The sequence below is a fragment of the Anoplopoma fimbria genome, chromosome 16 (genome assembly GCF_027596085.1).
Source record: "Anoplopoma fimbria isolate UVic2021 breed Golden Eagle Sablefish chromosome 16, Afim_UVic_2022, whole genome shotgun sequence".
NCBI classification, from domain to species: domain Eukaryota; kingdom Metazoa; phylum Chordata; class Actinopteri; order Perciformes; family Anoplopomatidae; genus Anoplopoma; species Anoplopoma fimbria.
The window spans coordinates 7,275,318-7,293,662 of NC_072464.1; the positions used below are offsets into that span (position 1 = coordinate 7,275,318).

At 42.1% G+C, this 18,345-nt stretch overlaps 1 protein-coding gene and 1 long non-coding RNA gene across 2 annotated transcripts; both read left to right on the forward strand.

Moving 5' to 3' along the window:
• The first annotated feature begins 669 nt into the window (after positions 1–669).
• On the forward strand, positions 670–1,750 carry LOC129105099 (uncharacterized). Its single transcript, XM_054615986.1, has 2 exons — positions 670–1,328; positions 1,450–1,750. The coding sequence occupies exons 1-2, from the start codon at positions 726–728 to the stop codon at positions 1,747–1,749; spliced, it is 903 nt and encodes a 300-aa protein (XP_054471961.1). The 5' UTR covers positions 670–725; the 3' UTR covers position 1,750.
• Positions 1,751–2,558: 808 nt separating this feature from the next.
• Positions 2,559–4,021, forward strand: LOC129105103 (uncharacterized). The gene is made up of 4 exons (XR_008531813.1): positions 2,559–2,665; positions 3,411–3,458; positions 3,798–3,869; positions 3,969–4,021. It is a non-coding gene; the product is annotated as an uncharacterized LOC129105103 (long non-coding RNA).
• The last annotated feature ends 14,324 nt before the right edge of the window (positions 4,022–18,345 follow it).

Here is an 18,345-nt window from a genome sequence, read left to right on the forward strand (position 1 = left end):
GAGTTTAGGTTCTGTTATGTAACTTACTGTTTTGTTATGCACCTTCAGCACCCCTACACACACAAACAATCACACACCCAGCATGCAACACTACTGATACCACTGATGTTCACACCCCATCGTATGTTCTGTTCTGTTCATTTCTAATATATTGTTCATACTAATTCTACCCTCTGATTCCAGTTTCTTTATTGTGTGGTCTTTCTCTGCTGACATTCATTCCTTAAGGCTTTGTAGTTATACTTGTATAACCATCTGATACTAGCCAAGAGTTAAGCATATTCATCTAGCAAACTATACCTACCTTGGAGTGTTACAATAGCCAATAATCATTTTATTCCATGTGTCCATCCAGGCAAATTGGTGGATCCAAATGTTATTAAAAAACAAACATACATATATGATGTAATTTCTTTGTAATCATCCAAAATAATGTTAAGTGTATGGGTATTTTTCCCAGAAGGCCACTGACTGTTCGATACGCGCGATCCATTGAGTGGGCAACGCGGCGTGTACTTAGTGGGCCGCGCGCCGTGTATTGAGTGGGCCGGTCTGACAGAAACTCCCGGGCCACTTTTTTCCCCCAGTCCGCCCCTGGATGGGATCAGGCAGATGAGTAATACTTTCCTCACAAAAAATAAAAGGGAGCAAGACAATAGGTCATATCCCTTTGTGGCGTTTTTGTGTGTGGTCTACTATAACTATGGAATAAGTTAATTGCCTCAATGTTAAGTAGCCCTGTGTTGGGTTTGATATCCTTCCTACTCTACCACTCATGTCTCCTCTATTCATATAAGGAAAACACGATTTACACGACACGATTTAAATATCTTAAAGGGTTGTATGTTGCTGTTTGTTTCTCATTAGGAGGCTGGAATAACAACCCAACTGCTGGACAGTTCCAGGGTATCTTCCGCAAGCTCATGTATAGATGTGGTGTCAAGCCTGTGGATTCTGGCAACGTGAGAGGACAGGATGCCACTGTCACCCTGTCAGCTGAGCACTACACCAGAGTCTCCCTTTCCGCTGCTGAGATGTCCTCTGCAGATGCCGCCACTGCTGAAGAGCTGGTTTCTCCATTCCTGAACATTTCGGCCCTTGTAGGGGACCACAGCTACCTCCCGACTCGCTTTGGTGGTCTAGTAGACAACGCACTGGTCTACATTGCTGGGTTCGTTGTCCGGTGTATTTTTCGCAGCCTGTCCTGTGATGTGTGCCGTGCCAGCCTGGTGACAGATGCTGTAGCTGTCCCATTTGACCAGAGCTACCATCTGCTGGAACTTCGTAACAACGGTGGGCTGATGATTCCTTCAAAAGGAACTGTAAAGGTCAGTAAAAACATCCATCAGCTCCTCTGTACACAGCTAGCATGCTGCCCAACGATGACCAACAGCCCAACCCATCCTCATACAGTCACAGCTTTAACATTTTCTAATTCTCTTTTTGAAGGTGGTGAGAGCTGCGGAGAGGGCCATTCGTCAACACTCTCCAGGGAAAGCCCCTGATGAGGTTGTTGTAGCCCACTTTGTCAGAGAGGAAATCGGGACAGAGGACGTCTTTGCACTGGGGAGCCATGTCCAAGAAAGCCAGTTTGGCATCGACAATCACCTGTCCCTCCTCCTGTCGCTGGTTGTCTCTGTCTTTATGCGAATACGGCTGCATCATATCGCCAAATTAACCTCGCTTACCTGGCAGAGAGGAAATTCCCGAAAAAAACTCGGAAAAACCATCCTGTTTCAAGGATTTTGAAAACGACAGATATAGTTTTATATATATATATATATATATATATATATATATATAGTTATATATAGTTATAGTTATATATATATATAGTTCTGTATATGTGTATAGTTATATATATGTGTATATATATGTGTGTGTGTGCATATATTTGTGTATATATATATATATATATTTATTAAATGTATAATTGTAAACATACTGTACCAAACTACATTAGGATTATAAATCAATAGAAATTATATATAAAGTGTAAATATAGTACATCAAATTATAAAAATAGACATGTGTATATATATGTATATATATGGATTGTATATTGTAAATTATAAAATATATAGTATTTATTTTATTTAAGTTGTATATGTATGGATTGTAAATATCAAATATAGTGTCATAAAGAAAATTGTATATAGATATATAAAAAGATGAGGAACACAGGAAGTTAATTTATTAAATATTTGTCCTTTTCTTTTTGTTTTGTATTTTTCACATGTTTAATTTGTATTTGAATGTCTGAAATAAATTCAATCAATAGTTCCAGTTGTATCTCAGTCTGGAGGGTTGCTGGTTCTAGTCCAGAGTACGGTGACCAGACGTCCCCGATTTCCGGGGACAGTCCCCGTTTTCGGTGATCTGTCCCTGGCAGTGGCGGAGCCATGTGGTGGCCAGGGGTGGCCGTGGCCACCCCTGGTCAAACTTCGGCCACCACGCTGGCCACCCCTAAGACCGGGCCAAAAAAAACAAAAAAAAAAAAAAAATCGGAACGCTATTTTCGCATAGCTGTCGTTCCCTTGAGGACGCATTTTACTGCAACACAAAACGGGAGCTTCCAATGCGTGTGTGCGGGATCCCACATGGATGGATGCAACTCTAGAGGCTATCTAACACGTGTGGAGGAGGTTTCCACCCAGAGTGTGAGGTAAGTATATGTAAGCTCATTCTTTTGAAAACGACGGTGTTGAAAGATTTTGCTTAAATTAGCAATGTAATTAAGCTCACTAGCGCTAGCATGCTAAGCAAAAACTATTGGTTTACAAATCGCCATGTTGTGTGTCTAGATAAGGCTCTGAGAATAATACCCATGTATTGATTCATTATATCTGTTGCCTCACAATTGTATCATAGAATGAATATTTCTGTTCGTTTGTTTATTTGTTACAAAAAGTATCATTGAGTGGCCAACAGAAGTAGCATCAGTGTTTTGTTCCAAGATGAAATGATGTATGTTAACTTGCAAGCTGCCTGTGGGCATGATCTAAACCCCAATAATGTGGTTGATATATATCTGCTCTCTTCACCTGTCAGGCAGAATGAAAAGAAAAATTACCTCATACTTTAGCAAAAAGCCAAGTAAGGAAACAAGGGACAGTGATGTGGCAAGACAGGACGAGAGTAAGAGGTTGAGAGTGAGGGAGAGAGACACTGAGAGGGAGGTGCAGCCTGAGAGTGAGAGCGAGTCAGACTTCCTAATTTCTCAAGGAAACAAACCTACAGGTACAACTCACTCTGACTGTAAGCCCTCCATGTGTGCAGAATTCTGTCTTCCACAGACAATATGTGTTATATGATATATTATTGTGCTTGATGTACTTAAAATACCTGTATAAAAACACTAAGACTTGCCATGATGACCGTTGACTTACCATGACAACTGTATGTTTCAGACATTGACAATGATGCTGCAACACAGCCCATGCCTAGCACTTCACAAGGTAAATAGTATGCCCATGTTGTTACCCATTGTGCATAACATTTCACACTGCTTATGACCCTATCCTGGTGATGCCCGATGATAATTGGGCATCAACGCCTTGGGGGGGCGTTGTTCGCAGCAAGTCTATTCCGGCCCTTAGAAAGCAACTTCAATGTATTTTCATTGTGATAACCATTTTTCAATAGCTTTCATTGTAGGTGAAATTACTGAGACGGTCATCATGTAGCCCCCTAACCGATTATGTCTGTCCACCAAAATAAGTTTATGGAGTCCTAGTCTGCTTGACACCCACATTGCTGCTCGCAGCTATATTTTTATCTTGTGGTTACACCGACAGGTGTCATCAGACCGTGCCTGGATGATCAACAGGACAAGATGACTAATCCTGTGGTGGAAGAGGCTCCTTCGGGTATATAAATCACATTCATATGTGTGCATGTTGTGCATGTTGAATATAGAGATAATTGGTGACATGGTTGATGGCTTATAGATCTTGTTCTTGTCTTAGACATTTCTAGATCGAGAGTGGATGGCCCCGTCCAGCCACAGCTCAAAGACTTTCCTAGGACCCCATTTGGTGATAGGAGAAGAAATTTCAATGCCTCATGGTATGCGCAACACTCATGGATTGAATACTCTGTGTGCAAGGATGCTGTGTTTTGTTACGCCTGTAGGCACTTTGGCCTTCCAAATTCTGAAATTACCTTCACTGGTATAGGGTTTAGAAATTGGAAAAAGGCCATGTACAAGGATGGGGGCTTTGCTGCCCATGCAAAATCAGAGGCACACAGCAATGCAGTGTTGGCTTGGAGAGATTTTGAGAAGGCTGGACAAGAGAACACCTCTCTGTTGAACATATTGTCGCAGGACCACTCAAAACTCGTCCAAGAAAATCGTCATTACATTAAAAGTGTTGCAGAGGTGTTATTGTTAACCGCCACACAAAACATTGCCCAAAGAGGCCATAGGGAAAGTGAGGAAGTTGACAACAGGGGGAACTTTCTTGCAATATTGGAGCTTCTTGCCAATCATGACCCCGTAGTTGAAAAGAAAATGAACGCCGTGCGAAATGCAAAATACACCAGCCATCAAATCCAAAACGAGGTTTTGGATACGTTGGCTGAGATGGTGCGATCCACCATCATCAAAGAAGTGAAAGAGTCCCAGGTCTTTGCCCTTATGGCAGACGAAACCAAAGACATTGGTAAGAAGGAACAGATGTCATTTGTGCTACGATACTATTATCGTGGAGAAGTGAAAGAGAGCTTTCTTCACTTTGAGGCATTAAAAGAACTCGATGCTGCTGCGTTGACTCAGAGAATAGTTAACATACTAGAGCGGTATGGCCTGGAATATAAACAAAATCTTGTTGGACAGGCATATGATGGGGCGTCAGTCATGCGCGGAAAGAACAGTGGCGTTCAGGCTCGCATGAAGGAGCTGGCAAGTAAAGCCTTCTATGTGCATTGTAATGCACATTGTCTGATTTAGTGCTTGTAGACACTGTAAAGATTGTCCCTGAGGTTGAAAACTTCTTTTCTGCTGTACAGAAATTGTACAATTTCATGTCCGGGTCATACGTTCACTCAAAGTGGCTGGATACACAGAAACGTTTGTATGAAGGAGCACCTCCTAAGGAGCTACAAAAATTGAGTGACACACGTTGGGCCTGTCGGCAGAAGGCATGCCAAACCATCCTTGATAGGCTTCCAGCCATCATTTGTGTACTTGAGGAGATAGATGTCAGTGAAAGTGGTGACCGTTCAGTTGAGGCACGGAGCCTTTTGGCCTTATTTGACCTGGAGTTTGTGGTACTCCTGGTAATGCTCACCAAGCTTTTTGGGGAGGTGAAATGCTTATCAGAGGCACTCCAGAGTCAAAACATAGACCTTGGTCTAGCTATAGACTTGGTTGAGGCACTGGTCCATAATCTCAAAACTTTCAGAAATGAAGAGTACTTCGATGGGTTATGGAATAAAGTCATTGATACAGCACAACAGTGCAACATCGAAGTCCAGCCCAGCCAAAGAAGAACACTACTGAGCAAAAGGCTAGATAATTCACATGTGATGTCCACACTAGGTGGTCGTTCAGAAAAAAACAAAGACGTGTTCCGAAGCCAGATATTTTACAAAACCATCGATGTGATGTTGAGTGAAATTGAACGAAGGTTTTCTAGGGCAAATTGTGATGTCATGCGCGGCATTGAGGCCTTAAATCCCAAAAGTGATCACTTCTGTAATGAGGAAGCGTTGCTTCCGTTTGCAGAACTTTATGACTGCAATACAGATGATATCCGTCATGAATTACACCAGTTCAGGCGGATATTGGATCGAAAAATCCAAGCAGGCTTGGAAAAGCCCTTGAGTATATTAGATGTGACAAAATTCCTTGAGCCATGCTGTGAAGTTTTCCATGAGCTTTTTAGGTTGTATAAAATTGCAGTCACCATTCCCGTTAGCACTGCTACGTGTGAAAGAAGCTTCTCTGCACTTAAACTGATCAAATCATACTTGAGATCAAGGATGGATGACAATAGATTGAGCAATTTGGGAGTTCTAAGTGTTGAGTCTCGAAGAGTAAAATCACTTAACCTGGATGACTTTGTTAATCACTTTGGCCAATTGAACCGAAGAATACAACTTACATAGGTTCTTGATTGATCATTATCATAAGTCAGTGTGTTTATCTGTTTATTGTTGGACCATATTTGTGCCCCTGAAAAACCTGTATAGCCAAGGGTTACACTTTTATGATGTTGTGTGGAGTTCTAGTTGATACATAGCTGCTGTTCAGAAAATTGAAAAATGTTTCATACACACACACACAGACAGACAGACAGTTCCATACCATCTACAGAACATTCAAATCTGTATTTATTTCTCCCATAAGCATCTGTGCAGACCAACATTTATTCAGATGTATATTTCATTCTTCCTTTTAATCCATTTCATGTAATTCAGTTTCATGTTTAAGCATTTTGTCTCCTTCAGGACTTCGTTGAACTCACATTTGATGCAAATTGAATGATGTACAATTTATTTTGTTAAGAGATGGTAAATAAAAACATCAATTCATTTATTTTTGACTCTTGTGCTCACAGTGATTTTGTCCTAGGAGAAATGAGACACTAAAATAATGGACTTATTTTCTCTAGATGTACCCTCTAGATGGGTATGTTTAAGTTAACTGCATCAATTTAGTAAAATGGGATTGGGGACTGGGACTACTAGAATAGTTAGAATAAACTAGTAGGCCTACCGTTTTTTCCGCTGCCTGGTAACCATGTCAGTGGTATGAAAAGGCCTAATACTATCAGGTAAAGCCGACTTTAGATGCTTAATGAAAACAATCATGTTTCTGATTTATGTGGCCACCACTATGTGAATTTTGGTCCCAGTCTGGCCACCCCTATAAAATTATTCTGGCTCCGCCACTGGTCCCCGGTCAAAGCTGTCCCCGGAAATGTCCCCGATTTTGACACTGAATGGGGGAAAAATGCGCGCAGACTCAAACACCAGTTATTACGGTAGTCATTTAACGCATCACTAGAGAAGACGTCGTATGACGTACAGACGTTATCAGGACGTACGACCAGACGCAGCAGCGTCAACAACAACAATCTAGAGGCGGCAAAAAGGAAAAAGAAGATCAGCGGTCATAAAATGGTATGTGTATGAACTTATTTATTTTGTGTGAATTGGCAGTAGACTTGGCTGTGTGTGTGTGTGTGTGTGTGTGTGTGTGTGTGTGTGTGTGTGTGTGTGTGTGTGTACGACAGGGAGAACGAGTGCTATGCGGAGATGAATGAACGGAACGATTTTTATATTTCCAAATCGCGTTATAAAAAAAAAAGAGACAGAATCAATTCGTGGCGCTCGATGTTGATTCTGTGGCGCCGCGCCACACAATGGTCTATGTATGGGAAACACTGAATTGATAGGGTCATTGAGATTGTCATTCATGATTTAGCTTTGAGATTCTGAACCTCACCGGTGGCCCGTTCACGTTGCAGAACAAAGTAAACTACAATACATCATAACTACAGTACATCATACATATAAGCTTATTATAATAGAAGCTCTGCCTTAAGGATTAACATACAGTAAATAAAGCAAACTATTTCTTCTGTGCTGATTCACTCATTTATTTTAATACATCATACCTTCTCATACAACAAAACGTCAGTTAGGTCATATTTTCTCAAAACATATGTTTTACTATTGAATGGTACAGGGTGGTATGCAGTGTAATCAGGTAGTTTTTCTAAATCTATAAACTCTGTTGCCTGTGCAGCATTTGGCACAGCAATTTCATATGATTGTAAATCTGTATCCCATTTCAATGTGTCAAACACTTGATATTCACAGCAAAATAAAGATGAATCAATAACATAAATATTACTTATTAGTCCAAAAATAGGGAGCCCATCATTTGAGTCTGTGATTATTAAAGTCTTTCCACTAATGTACTTGTTGCCATTAAGAGACATCCATTTCACAGAGATTACATGATGGAAACTGTCAATATTCAAAAAATCTCTAATCTTTGAACCGACATGCCTCTGAGGCCTCTGATACCGCTGATGTGGGGCCTAATTCTTTTTCATGAGCAAATATATTGTTTGTTTGATAGGTACTTTCGACAATTTTGCTATGATTTACAAGAGATTTGCAGACATTTTTATAATTTAATTTAGAGGACCACTGTTTAAAAAAACAATGCTTAGACTCAAACCTCATGCACATGTGTCTCGTCAAAGGACCCAGTGCTTCAATTTGTGAGGGTAAATGTATCATATAATGTTGCTTAGGGGTTATGTTGTTGTCTGGGAAAAGTTGCCTAAATTGTTTCAGATGCTGCTCTATCAATACTCTCAGTTTTTGTAAGGTTTCCGTCATCACAATAGGAGCAAAAAGAATGTGAGTTATTTGAATTAATTCGATGATAAACTGTACATAGACATTGTCCTTGATGCTATTCATAATAAAAGGGAATATCTTCAGAAATATCAGCATCTGTCCAGAAGACTGTTTTAGTTTGTTATCATCAGAAGCCATTGTACTCACACTGATTGGACATGGCTTGTCTTTTATATCCCTGTTTGAATATGGAAAACCTTGTATAACTGAATTTATAGAGTCTAGATCAATATGCCCTGACAAAATAATGTGCTTTAATGCACATTTTATTTCCTGTTGCACAAAACCCTCAAGCATGATGTGCATTATATCTTGAGGGGTTTGTTGAATGAGATCATAGCCTGGAAAATCTAAAAGTTTACTCCTTCTTTTTATACCATAGGTAGTCATGAGGGCATTTTTAAGAGAGTCTGTACTGGCCCTCTCTATTTCTCTGCACTGCCTGATGTGACTTTGTAATGTTCTTGGGGTAAAACTATTTTCATCAAATTGGTTTTGCATTGTCTCAAAGTCACACTCACAATGCCTACACTTACTGAAAGCAAACCCAACTCCAGATTTAAACCCGGCCAGGTCATGCTGAGCAGGGGTATCACCACATATTGATATTACTGCACCATATAATATAGTCTCACTATTTCCAACTTGAATGTTGACACCATTGTACAGTTCCTTCAAATACTGTTCAATTCTTGTTAATATAACATCAGCACCAGCCTCTGAGATATCCTTAGCTTTTGCAATGGCAAGAAGTCTTATGGCAGCAAGCTTAGACCTAAACTTGGGGTTTATGTTTCCTACAGTATAATAAAACATGAGTAACTTGTTCATAGAGGCATGGGGTCCAAGAGGGTTGCAAATCTCTATTTCATCGGAATACAAAATTAACTGTAAAGCAGTTGGCTTAACAGAAAACAATGGATGAGTTCTGAAAAGGCTGCCATTCACAATGTCACGGAGATATCCATTTTTGTTACAATTTTCTGGTGGATTACTGACCATGCTAAAAATTCTAGGGTTGGATAGCAGTTGCTGTAGACTCTTGATGAGAGGAACATAAAAAAACTTTGTTTCTAATGGTAAGAACCCTTGAAGAGCCTCGCTTAACTCTACACAGTGTTTGTGAAATTATAACCTCCTCTGGTTCCACTGGTTTAAATAGTTCCTCAATGGTTTGGTCCTGCATGTAAGTTGTAGTCAAGTTGGAAAATGGATCTGGAAAACCCTCAAACGTTGCCAAAATCTCATTTCGGAGCTGGTCAATGCTGACTGAAGGGTCATGTCTATCAAAGACATCCATCACTCTGTCCTGCAAGGTTCCTACAACAGCCATTTGTAACTGCTGGGTTTTCCCTATAATCCTGTTGGTATTACCCTGTAGTGAGAAGAGGCAGAAAAGCACACTATTATGGCATTACAAAGACTATGAATGACAGGATATGGGTGAAAACATAAAATGTGTCACTCAGAAGAATTTTAAGTAGTATTCACATCTTTTATTGCAAATACAATTTAAGTAAAAATGTGATCTGTCCTCAGTGAAACCCATAAAATCACAAAAAAGCATATCCTACCCGAGAAAGACAGCATGTTTCACGAACATCCACGGTAAAGGCGGCTGCATGTCTGGACAATTCCTGTTAAAGTAGCAGATTCAGCTTGTTAAATGACTGTTGTCAAAGTTGTTTTTGCCAGTGCCACTTGCATTACAGACAATGATGCATTCTGGGTTTGCTCAAATTCACAACTAAGTTTACACCGGTGTATGGGTTATGCAAGTGGTTCCCAAAAATGTTCTAGGACCTAAGAATGGGTTACGCAGTCCACATAATTGGCCATTACAGTAGGCCCTATCATAATTGACACAATGCCATCAGGACTCACCTGCCCTTCTCACATGACCTACCCCAGTAACATATTTAGACTATTATGTCAAGACATAAACATTTCTAGGTGAATGCTTTGAGCACATCTCATTGGGCCTAAGAAAAAAAAGAAGTTTGGTTCCGGTTGGTTGTCAGGTTAGGTCATGGGTCGGTAGGGTATTTATTTATTTATTCATCTATTTATTTATTTATACGCTGATTTTTTTGTAACTGTAGCATAACTTACTTATAACAACTATACATCTCGTCTACTTCTCTATCGTGTGTGTACCAACTCGCAGACAGCGTGCGTGCGGCAGATACACAAAACATATCAAAGGAGGGGAGGGGGGCTTTCCACGTTACTTGACTTGTGGATCAGAGCAGAGGGGAAATATTCTAGTGTAAATGAAAGAGTAAAGGAAAACCTCGGCAAAAACATTTCCCTTCTATCCTACTGACTGAATGGAAGCCTTCTTCCAACATGACGAGACGATAATAATGTTCATTAAAAATCGCGAATACTCATAATGTTGTCTATTGCATTTCGAGTCGGGTGGTCATCTGTAGGCTACTACTGTGTGTGTCGGTGTCGGTGCAGATGTAGGCTGTGGCCAACAATGATAAAGTTATCATTTGACAGGCCTTTTCAGGGAGAGGTTCGCTATGTAAGAAGAACCTACATCGTATTAGTTTGCAAGAATGCTGCGAGGCAAGTTGGTTTAAAAGAAAGAGCTACAACGCTAACTTGCATGTTGTAGCATAATAACGTGACAGAATAGGTGCATCTACAGAATAGGTGCGTAACTCTGCGGTGACATAGTTGGGCTTTCCTAATATTCTACGCGGAGATGGAGACACTGGCGTGTGTGTGTATTGCCCGATGCGATAGTCTACGATGCAAACTCAACCGGAACCAAAACATTTTTTTCTAGGCCTTAGCTATCAACACCAATTGATTTGCATTCATTCATTCATTACAAATGGTTGAAGAAATTCGATCAATGTTTGTGTGCCTACCTTTTCCTTGTTAGATTGCAGTTGTTCAATCCCCCGCTCTCCTGGCAAGCGTCATCTTCTCTAAAGTCAACCTGCGTTGTGTTCTGCCTCATATTGGTAGTTGGAGTAGAATCTTGAACTTGGTGGGTAGCTGGAGTGATACAGTTGGAAAAAATAGGTAGGCCCATGTCGAATCGTTCACCCCCATGGCACCTTGAGCTAACTGGAATCAAATCCCTGGGCGGACGACCATTGGCGAGGTACGCTGCATGCCTACGCTTGATGTGATAATAGAATGAATTGAATACCCGGTATTCTTCTTTGCACCCATCGATTCCACAAATCACACGCAAGTTTCGACTACGTCCATGCGCCGTGTTAATGTGGCTTAAAAACACTTTTAAAGTCAGTGCAATAAATGCAAAGCAAATCACACATCGCCAACCAGCCATCTTCACAAAGTGTTCCTAACTATGCATTGATTGATTGAGATCCCGCGTTTTCGCTTTCCCGCTTTCTCGCGATGGACAATTCCATACAAAACCGGGGGGTTGGGGTGACTGACCTAATGTGAATTGTGTGATTGCACCCAGCCTCTTTTACCCAAATAGTCAATTTCTTTTTCAAAACTGGAGACGAAACTTTTATTGACTGCTATAGTTGACTACTTCATAACTCTTCGATTTTATTTCACAATTCCATGCACTCCCAATTCGGGCTGACTTGGATTCGCCTAACGACTTCTCCGTTTAAAAATATATGCGCGTTCTTTTTACCCTGGCTGCTGCTGCTGCAAGGACGTGAGAAGAGGAGATATCAGAAGATACAGATACGCTATCAGGTGTGTATGAAACTTTCAGACCATAGAGGGTTGGAGATTATTTCAGTCAAAGATCATTTGAGTACATTTTTAACGGAGTCGAGGTTCCGGTAAATTAAAAAAATAAACCTATTGGAAAAGGGGGCTAAAGCTTCGTGCACCTTGCACAATCTCCAGATGGCTAATGCTAACTATGATACCTTTGGTGCAGTTTGCCTTATGTAGTAACCTCGCATGATATGTAGTAACCTCGCATGATATATTTTACTCGGCTAATTATATGTTATACATTCACACGCTGTCTTTTGTTGGCAATGGTTGGCATGAATGACATCGTGAATCCCCAAGTATAAGGTTTCCCTTTAGTCTGCATGTTAACACGTGGGGGACGCATGAGCATAGCGACATCGTCCTCGCATTGGCCATTTTTGGTCTCAAACATGCTGTTGATTACTTTGACTAATGCGGCTATACTCCGCCGTAAATAATGTGAAGTGTTAATGATTATACTTTACCTAAACAATTCTGCCTGGTTTTAAAGGCTGGCTCTGCACGATTTTCTGTCTAATGTATAGCTTGTTTTGACAGTATTTTGTTTTTATTCACAGTTAACGAGTGAGTTGTTTCCAGCTGCTTTGCTCACAACGGGCATATGGACGGCAATATGGATAAGTTAGACCGTGTGGCCAAAGACATCTTAACAGGTAATCATGATAACGTGATACAGTGATGATGGTGCTCATGTGTGAATGTAAATTAAGTGAATGTGTCGATTTTTTCTCATTTGTGTATCTGCTAATATCATTAGTTCATTACAATAGGCTTGTATGAGCTTGCTGAGTGGGATTTTTAGACAAATGGGACCAAAAATATTTGGATCAACAAATACTGGATCAGATCAGAAGATAATGTGAATGTTGCTGTGAGTAACATTACATTACATTACATTACAGTCATTTAGCAGACGCTTTTATCCAAAGCGACTTACAGGAAGTGTATTCAACATAGGTATTCAAGAGAACTACTAGTCACCAGAAGTCATAAGTGCATCTCCTTTCTTAAACAAGCATCTCAAAGTATAAGCCAGAGCAAAAGTATAGTGCAGAGGCAGATTACTACGAAAACAATAATTGCAACAGACTAATCCGAATATAGTAAGTGCTACAAACTACTACGAATAGGATAAGTGCAGTAAACAAATACAAATTCAATAAGTGCAGCGAACTGATACGAATACAGTAAGTGCAGCAACTAATACGAGTGCCATAAGTGCTACGAGGAAGGCTCCGGGTAGTACTTCCTGAAGAGGTGAGTTTTCAGCCTGCGCCTGAAGATGGGCAGCGACTCTGCTGTCCTGACGTCAGTGGGGAGTTCATTCCACAATTGAGGGGCCAGGACAGAAAAAGCTGTGACCGGGTGGATCGGCCGCAGGGACCTCTGAGCGACGGGGCAACCAGTCGCCCGAGGCAGCAGAGCGAAGTGGTCGGGCAGGGGTGTAGGGCTTGACCAAGGCCTGGAGATAGGAAGGAGCTGTTCCTTTCACTGCCCTGTAGGCTAGCACCAGAGTCTTAAACTGGATGCGAGCTCTTACAGGGAGCCAGTGTAGGGAACGGAGAAGGGAAGTTGTGTGAGAGAACTTGGGGCGATTGAACACCAGACGTGCTGCAGCTTTCTGGACAAGCTCCAGAGGTCTGATGGCCGACGCCGGGGCTCCAGCAAGTAGTGAGTTGCAGTAGTCCAGGCGGGAGATGACCAGAGCCTGGATGAGCACCTGCGCCGTCTCCTCAGTGAGGAAGGGGCGAATCCTCCTGATGTTGTAGAGGAGGAATCTGCAGGAGCGTGTGACCGATGCAATGTTTGCTGAGAACGACAGTTGGTCGTCGAGGGTCACACCCAGATTCCTCACAGTCCGAGTTGGCGTCACCACGGCATCATCAATGGTGATGGACAGGTCTCGGTGCGGGCAGCCCTTCCCCGGGAGGAAGAGTAGCTCGGTTTTGTCCAGGTTCAGCTTCAGGTGGTGTGTCGCCATCCACTTCGAGATGTCAGCCAAGCACGCAGCAATGCGTGCCTCCACTTGGGTGTCACCGGGAGGAAATGACAAGACCAGCTGGGTGTCATCGGCATAACAATGGTAGGAGAAGTCATGGGAGCGAATAACAGAACCCAGAGATGTTGTGTAGAGCGAGAAGAGAAGGGGGCCCAGAACTGAACCTTGTGGAACCCCCGTAGTCAGCGTGCGTGGTTCTGACACGGCCCCCCTCCATGTCACCTGGTAGGATCGGCCTGTCAGGTAGGATGCAAGCAGGGAGAGTGCAGAGCCTGAGACGCCCATCCCCTCAAGGGTGGAGAGGAGGATCTGGTGGTTCACTGTGTCAAACGCCGCTAACAAAAGTGAAAGTGACCTTATGGGTCAATCTTGGTGTCAGCTGTGCATTCACTATACAGTTTTGTTCGCCCTCCTGTCTAAGGCATTCAGCAAGCTCATACAGCAGACTTGAGCCACAATAAATTCCTGCTAATACTTCCTGAGATACTTTTCACTTACTCTTTAATAGAATCTCCCACACACTAAAATAATGTTAAATGACAGTCACTGGGGCATCAGTGAACCTCATCTGTTGATTAATCTGATTCAGCTGATGTTCTGTACCTTTTGTCTCTCGTTTGTGACACAGCTGCCAATGTCGATATGGAGGCACTGAAGATGCTTTCGAGAGAAGAGCTTCGCGACCTCTTCCCAGGGCCTGACCATTTTTTGCGAAGAAAATCTATATGGGATCTGTGTCACCCTGTGGTAAGCAAAGTTTTTTAAACCTCATTTACAATCAGTGGTTAACTCATTCATGCCAGAATGCTGTGTAGCACAATGCAACACGCTTTTGTGTCATATCCATTGATGGCAGTGGATAGAGGAACACAGTTTGCATACACACAGTAGCCTACATGCACAGAGACTACGGTGGAAAAGTACTTGACTGGACTGGGGTTTTGTTAAATGTCTGTTGGGGTAAATGTCTGTTGGGGAGTTTGAGGCAAAGTTTTGTATTTAGGCGATTGGATTCAGTTTTGTTCATGCTCATATCTAGTGTGCCACCCACTAACCATGTCCCATTATACAAACACACTATAATCCATCTACAATCCTTCGCTTTTGGCCAAAACACTCACCACTTCACTGTCATCAAAACTCTAGTGCATCCTGTCACTCACCTGTCACTAAAATAGTCTGCTATTATTTAGTATCTAGTCCCATGTTTATTTTGTATTTAGTGGTGTTACTGTGATGTCATGTTGGTGGTTTATTGTCTTCGTTTTTGCTAAGAGTTATACTAGGTTTATTATAAGCACTATATCCCGCTTAGTATTTCTGACTGGAATACTTTTGTAAAATGAGATGTCAACATCCTCCTGAATTGCTAATTTACTTAACAATCTGAGTTTAGGACTGCATGTGGCAGTTCGTGAACAAACATGATGATTGAAAATCCCCCAAGGAATGTCACAGTTTCAAGAAGCAGTGTCATCACTTCGCTATTACCTGTGTCCCAACATTATCCGCAAAATCGGACTCGTTAGGTGAAGTGTCTTCTGCAGCAGGGAGCTTCTTGGACTCTGCTTCCACTGCAGGAGACTGACTGATTGGCACCTGGAATATGAGATAAAAACACAACGTATTCAGCTCATGCCAGTAGATTCTTTTCAAAATACCCCTGTTAAACTTGCAGATGCTCAGGAAGCTTTATATTGCATCTCTAGAAACTTGAGTTTAATTGATTTGAACTAGGGATGGGCACAGTAGTAAATTCCAAACTCGAGTGATCGATTGAATTCTCGAGGATCAATCGAGTACTCGTTTATCTATTTTTTTTTTTTTTTTAACCCTAACGCTAACGGCAATATTACCAACCCAACATGTAGCCTAATGCTTATTCTCAATCAGTCAGAGTCAGAGTTATCAGAGACTATTCATTATTTATTAATATAACCTATTATTAATTATTACATTACATATTATTAACGTTCAAAAGTAAACACATCCTTAACAATAACAAATAAATATGCGTCGAACAAAGGCCAGTAACAATCACCGAACAAAGGCCTGTAACGGTTTAAAAAAACTGAACGAAACATTATGCGAAAACCGAAATCAATTCTTTGTGAGAAAAACCAGCATATCGACGTGCTCTGGAGACAGACGAGAGCGCATTCTATTAACTATCAGTCCCGCGGCAGAGAACACTCGCTCCGCTGGCACGGAGGTGGCGGGGATAACCAGGTGCTGCTTTGCCAGAACGCTCAGTTTTTTGTACCGATCCCCGTTTGACTTCCACCACTCCATGGGGTTTTGATGTGGACGGATGCATGGCTCATTGAAATACGCTTCTAGCTCGTTGACGTCGCTAGTATTTACGTAGTAGTCCTCCCCGAAGAGGGTGTCAAGTGCCTCTGAAGTGCTTTCGACGCTGCAGGCTTGTGCTTCACTACTTTCCCCCATGTCATCTGGGCCTTGCAATGTAACCCCGTCATGCAGTTCCGACAGCTTCTCTTGGGTGCGGAGGCGAAGTGCTGGATCCAAAAACCGAAGGTGTTTGTGTCTCGGGTCAAGCGCAGAAGCAAGGATTGCTGCGCGCACGCACACGCACACACACACACACACACACACACACAATTAATAAATGTAAATTTGTTTTAGTGGCAAAAAACATAACTATTTAAAGAGCAAAGCAATATTAATAAACAGCCAGCGGCTTAATTAATTACCTTGGCTGATATTTTCTTCAAGCGGCCTTACACGGGTTCGGAGGGAGCCGGCGATTCTCTTGAAGTCCACTACAAGCTTTGATTCCCCTTCCATTGGCTCAAGATGCTTTTCAAGCAGGCTCTTCGCACTGGGAGCACCATGGACAGAGACACATGAGTCTCAGTGCAGATTTCTGCGATCGCACATTTGAGGGACTTCAGTGATGGCAAGATCTCTTCAACGCTCTTCCACATTTCGTCCTTCAGCTCAAGGGTCCTCGCATCGGCCAGCTTCGTCACCGTCCTGTCCGAAAGCGCTGCGGTCACAGCCCATCTCTGCTCGTGCAGTCGCTCCATCATTTCAAAAATTGAGTTCCATCGTGTCCGGCAGTATTGGATCAATTTGTGTGTTGGGAGGTTTTGTAGCGCTTGCTTTATTTTTAAAGCATTAGATGCCACTGTGCTGTGGTGGAAGTGAGAAATCAACTTGCTGCACGCTGCGACCACCCGGTTGATGTTCACATTTTTAAAGCCGTCATTAATTGCTAATTGTAGCGTATGGGCGAAACAGGGAACTGATTCCCACTGGAGCAGCTGCTGGTTTGCCAGGACCATGTTGCGTGCATTGTCATGCACACATGCTACTACTTTATCGTGAACTCCCCACTCCTCAGTGACAGCTCGGAGATGAGCAGCGATGTTCTCTGCTGTGTGTCTCTCATCCGAGCTACAGAGTCTCCAGCACCGCTGTCTTCAGGTCCCAGTCATCTCCCACATAGTGACAGGTAACTGTAACGTAGGACTCAGTTGTGAGGGAAGTCCACGCGTCTGTTGTTATTGCAACCTTTTTGGCTGTCACCAGGTCGGCCTTTAACTGCTCCCTTTTCTCCGCGTACATTTTCTCCACTAAAAGCAGTGATGGTGCGCCCGATGGCACCGTGTATTCAGGCTCTATAAAGGCCATGAGATCACGGAACCCCTTCTGATCCACAAAACTCAGAGGCAGCATCTCTTTTGTGATCATTGATGTAATCAGCGTTGTGATTTTCTCTCCCCGGCCGGGATTACAGCTACGTTTTGCGGCGGTGAAAATAGCCGACACACTAGGTTGCTGCGGGTCTGCTTTACCGAACACATCGCCGTGTTTAAGGAGCATATGCTGCCGCATAGTACTTTGATAGCTCAATTTGGTTTGACATAATTTACATTCAACCTTATGATCTCCTATTTCAGAAAAATTTTTCCAGACTTCGCTTCGTTTTGTTCTAACCGCCATCTTTTAACGTATTCCATTGTGCAGGAGACTGACTGAGTGGCGCCAAACAGAAAAAATACATTTTCAGAAAACTTTAACTGCCAGAGTTTGTGTTTCCTCCAATCGAGTTCATTTGTAACGAGTAGTACTCGAGTAATCGATTCCTCACGCCCATCCCTAATTTGAACAATCAGAGGTTAGATTGCACAAGGCAATCACTCCACGTGTAATCACTAGAAGAAAATAGTTAAAAATAAAGCTTAGTATTATCTGTATGGTAA

Excerpts from the sequence above, each read along its gene's own strand:
- LOC129105099 (XM_054615986.1), top strand. The coding sequence starts at position 726 with ATGTTAAGTAGCCCTGTGTTGGGTTTGATATCCTTCCTACTCTACCAC. Across the intron at positions 1,329-1,449 it reads CTTCAAAAGGAACTGTAAAG|GTGGTGAGAGCTGCGGAGAG; the intron begins GTCAGTAAAAAC and ends CTCTTTTTGAAG.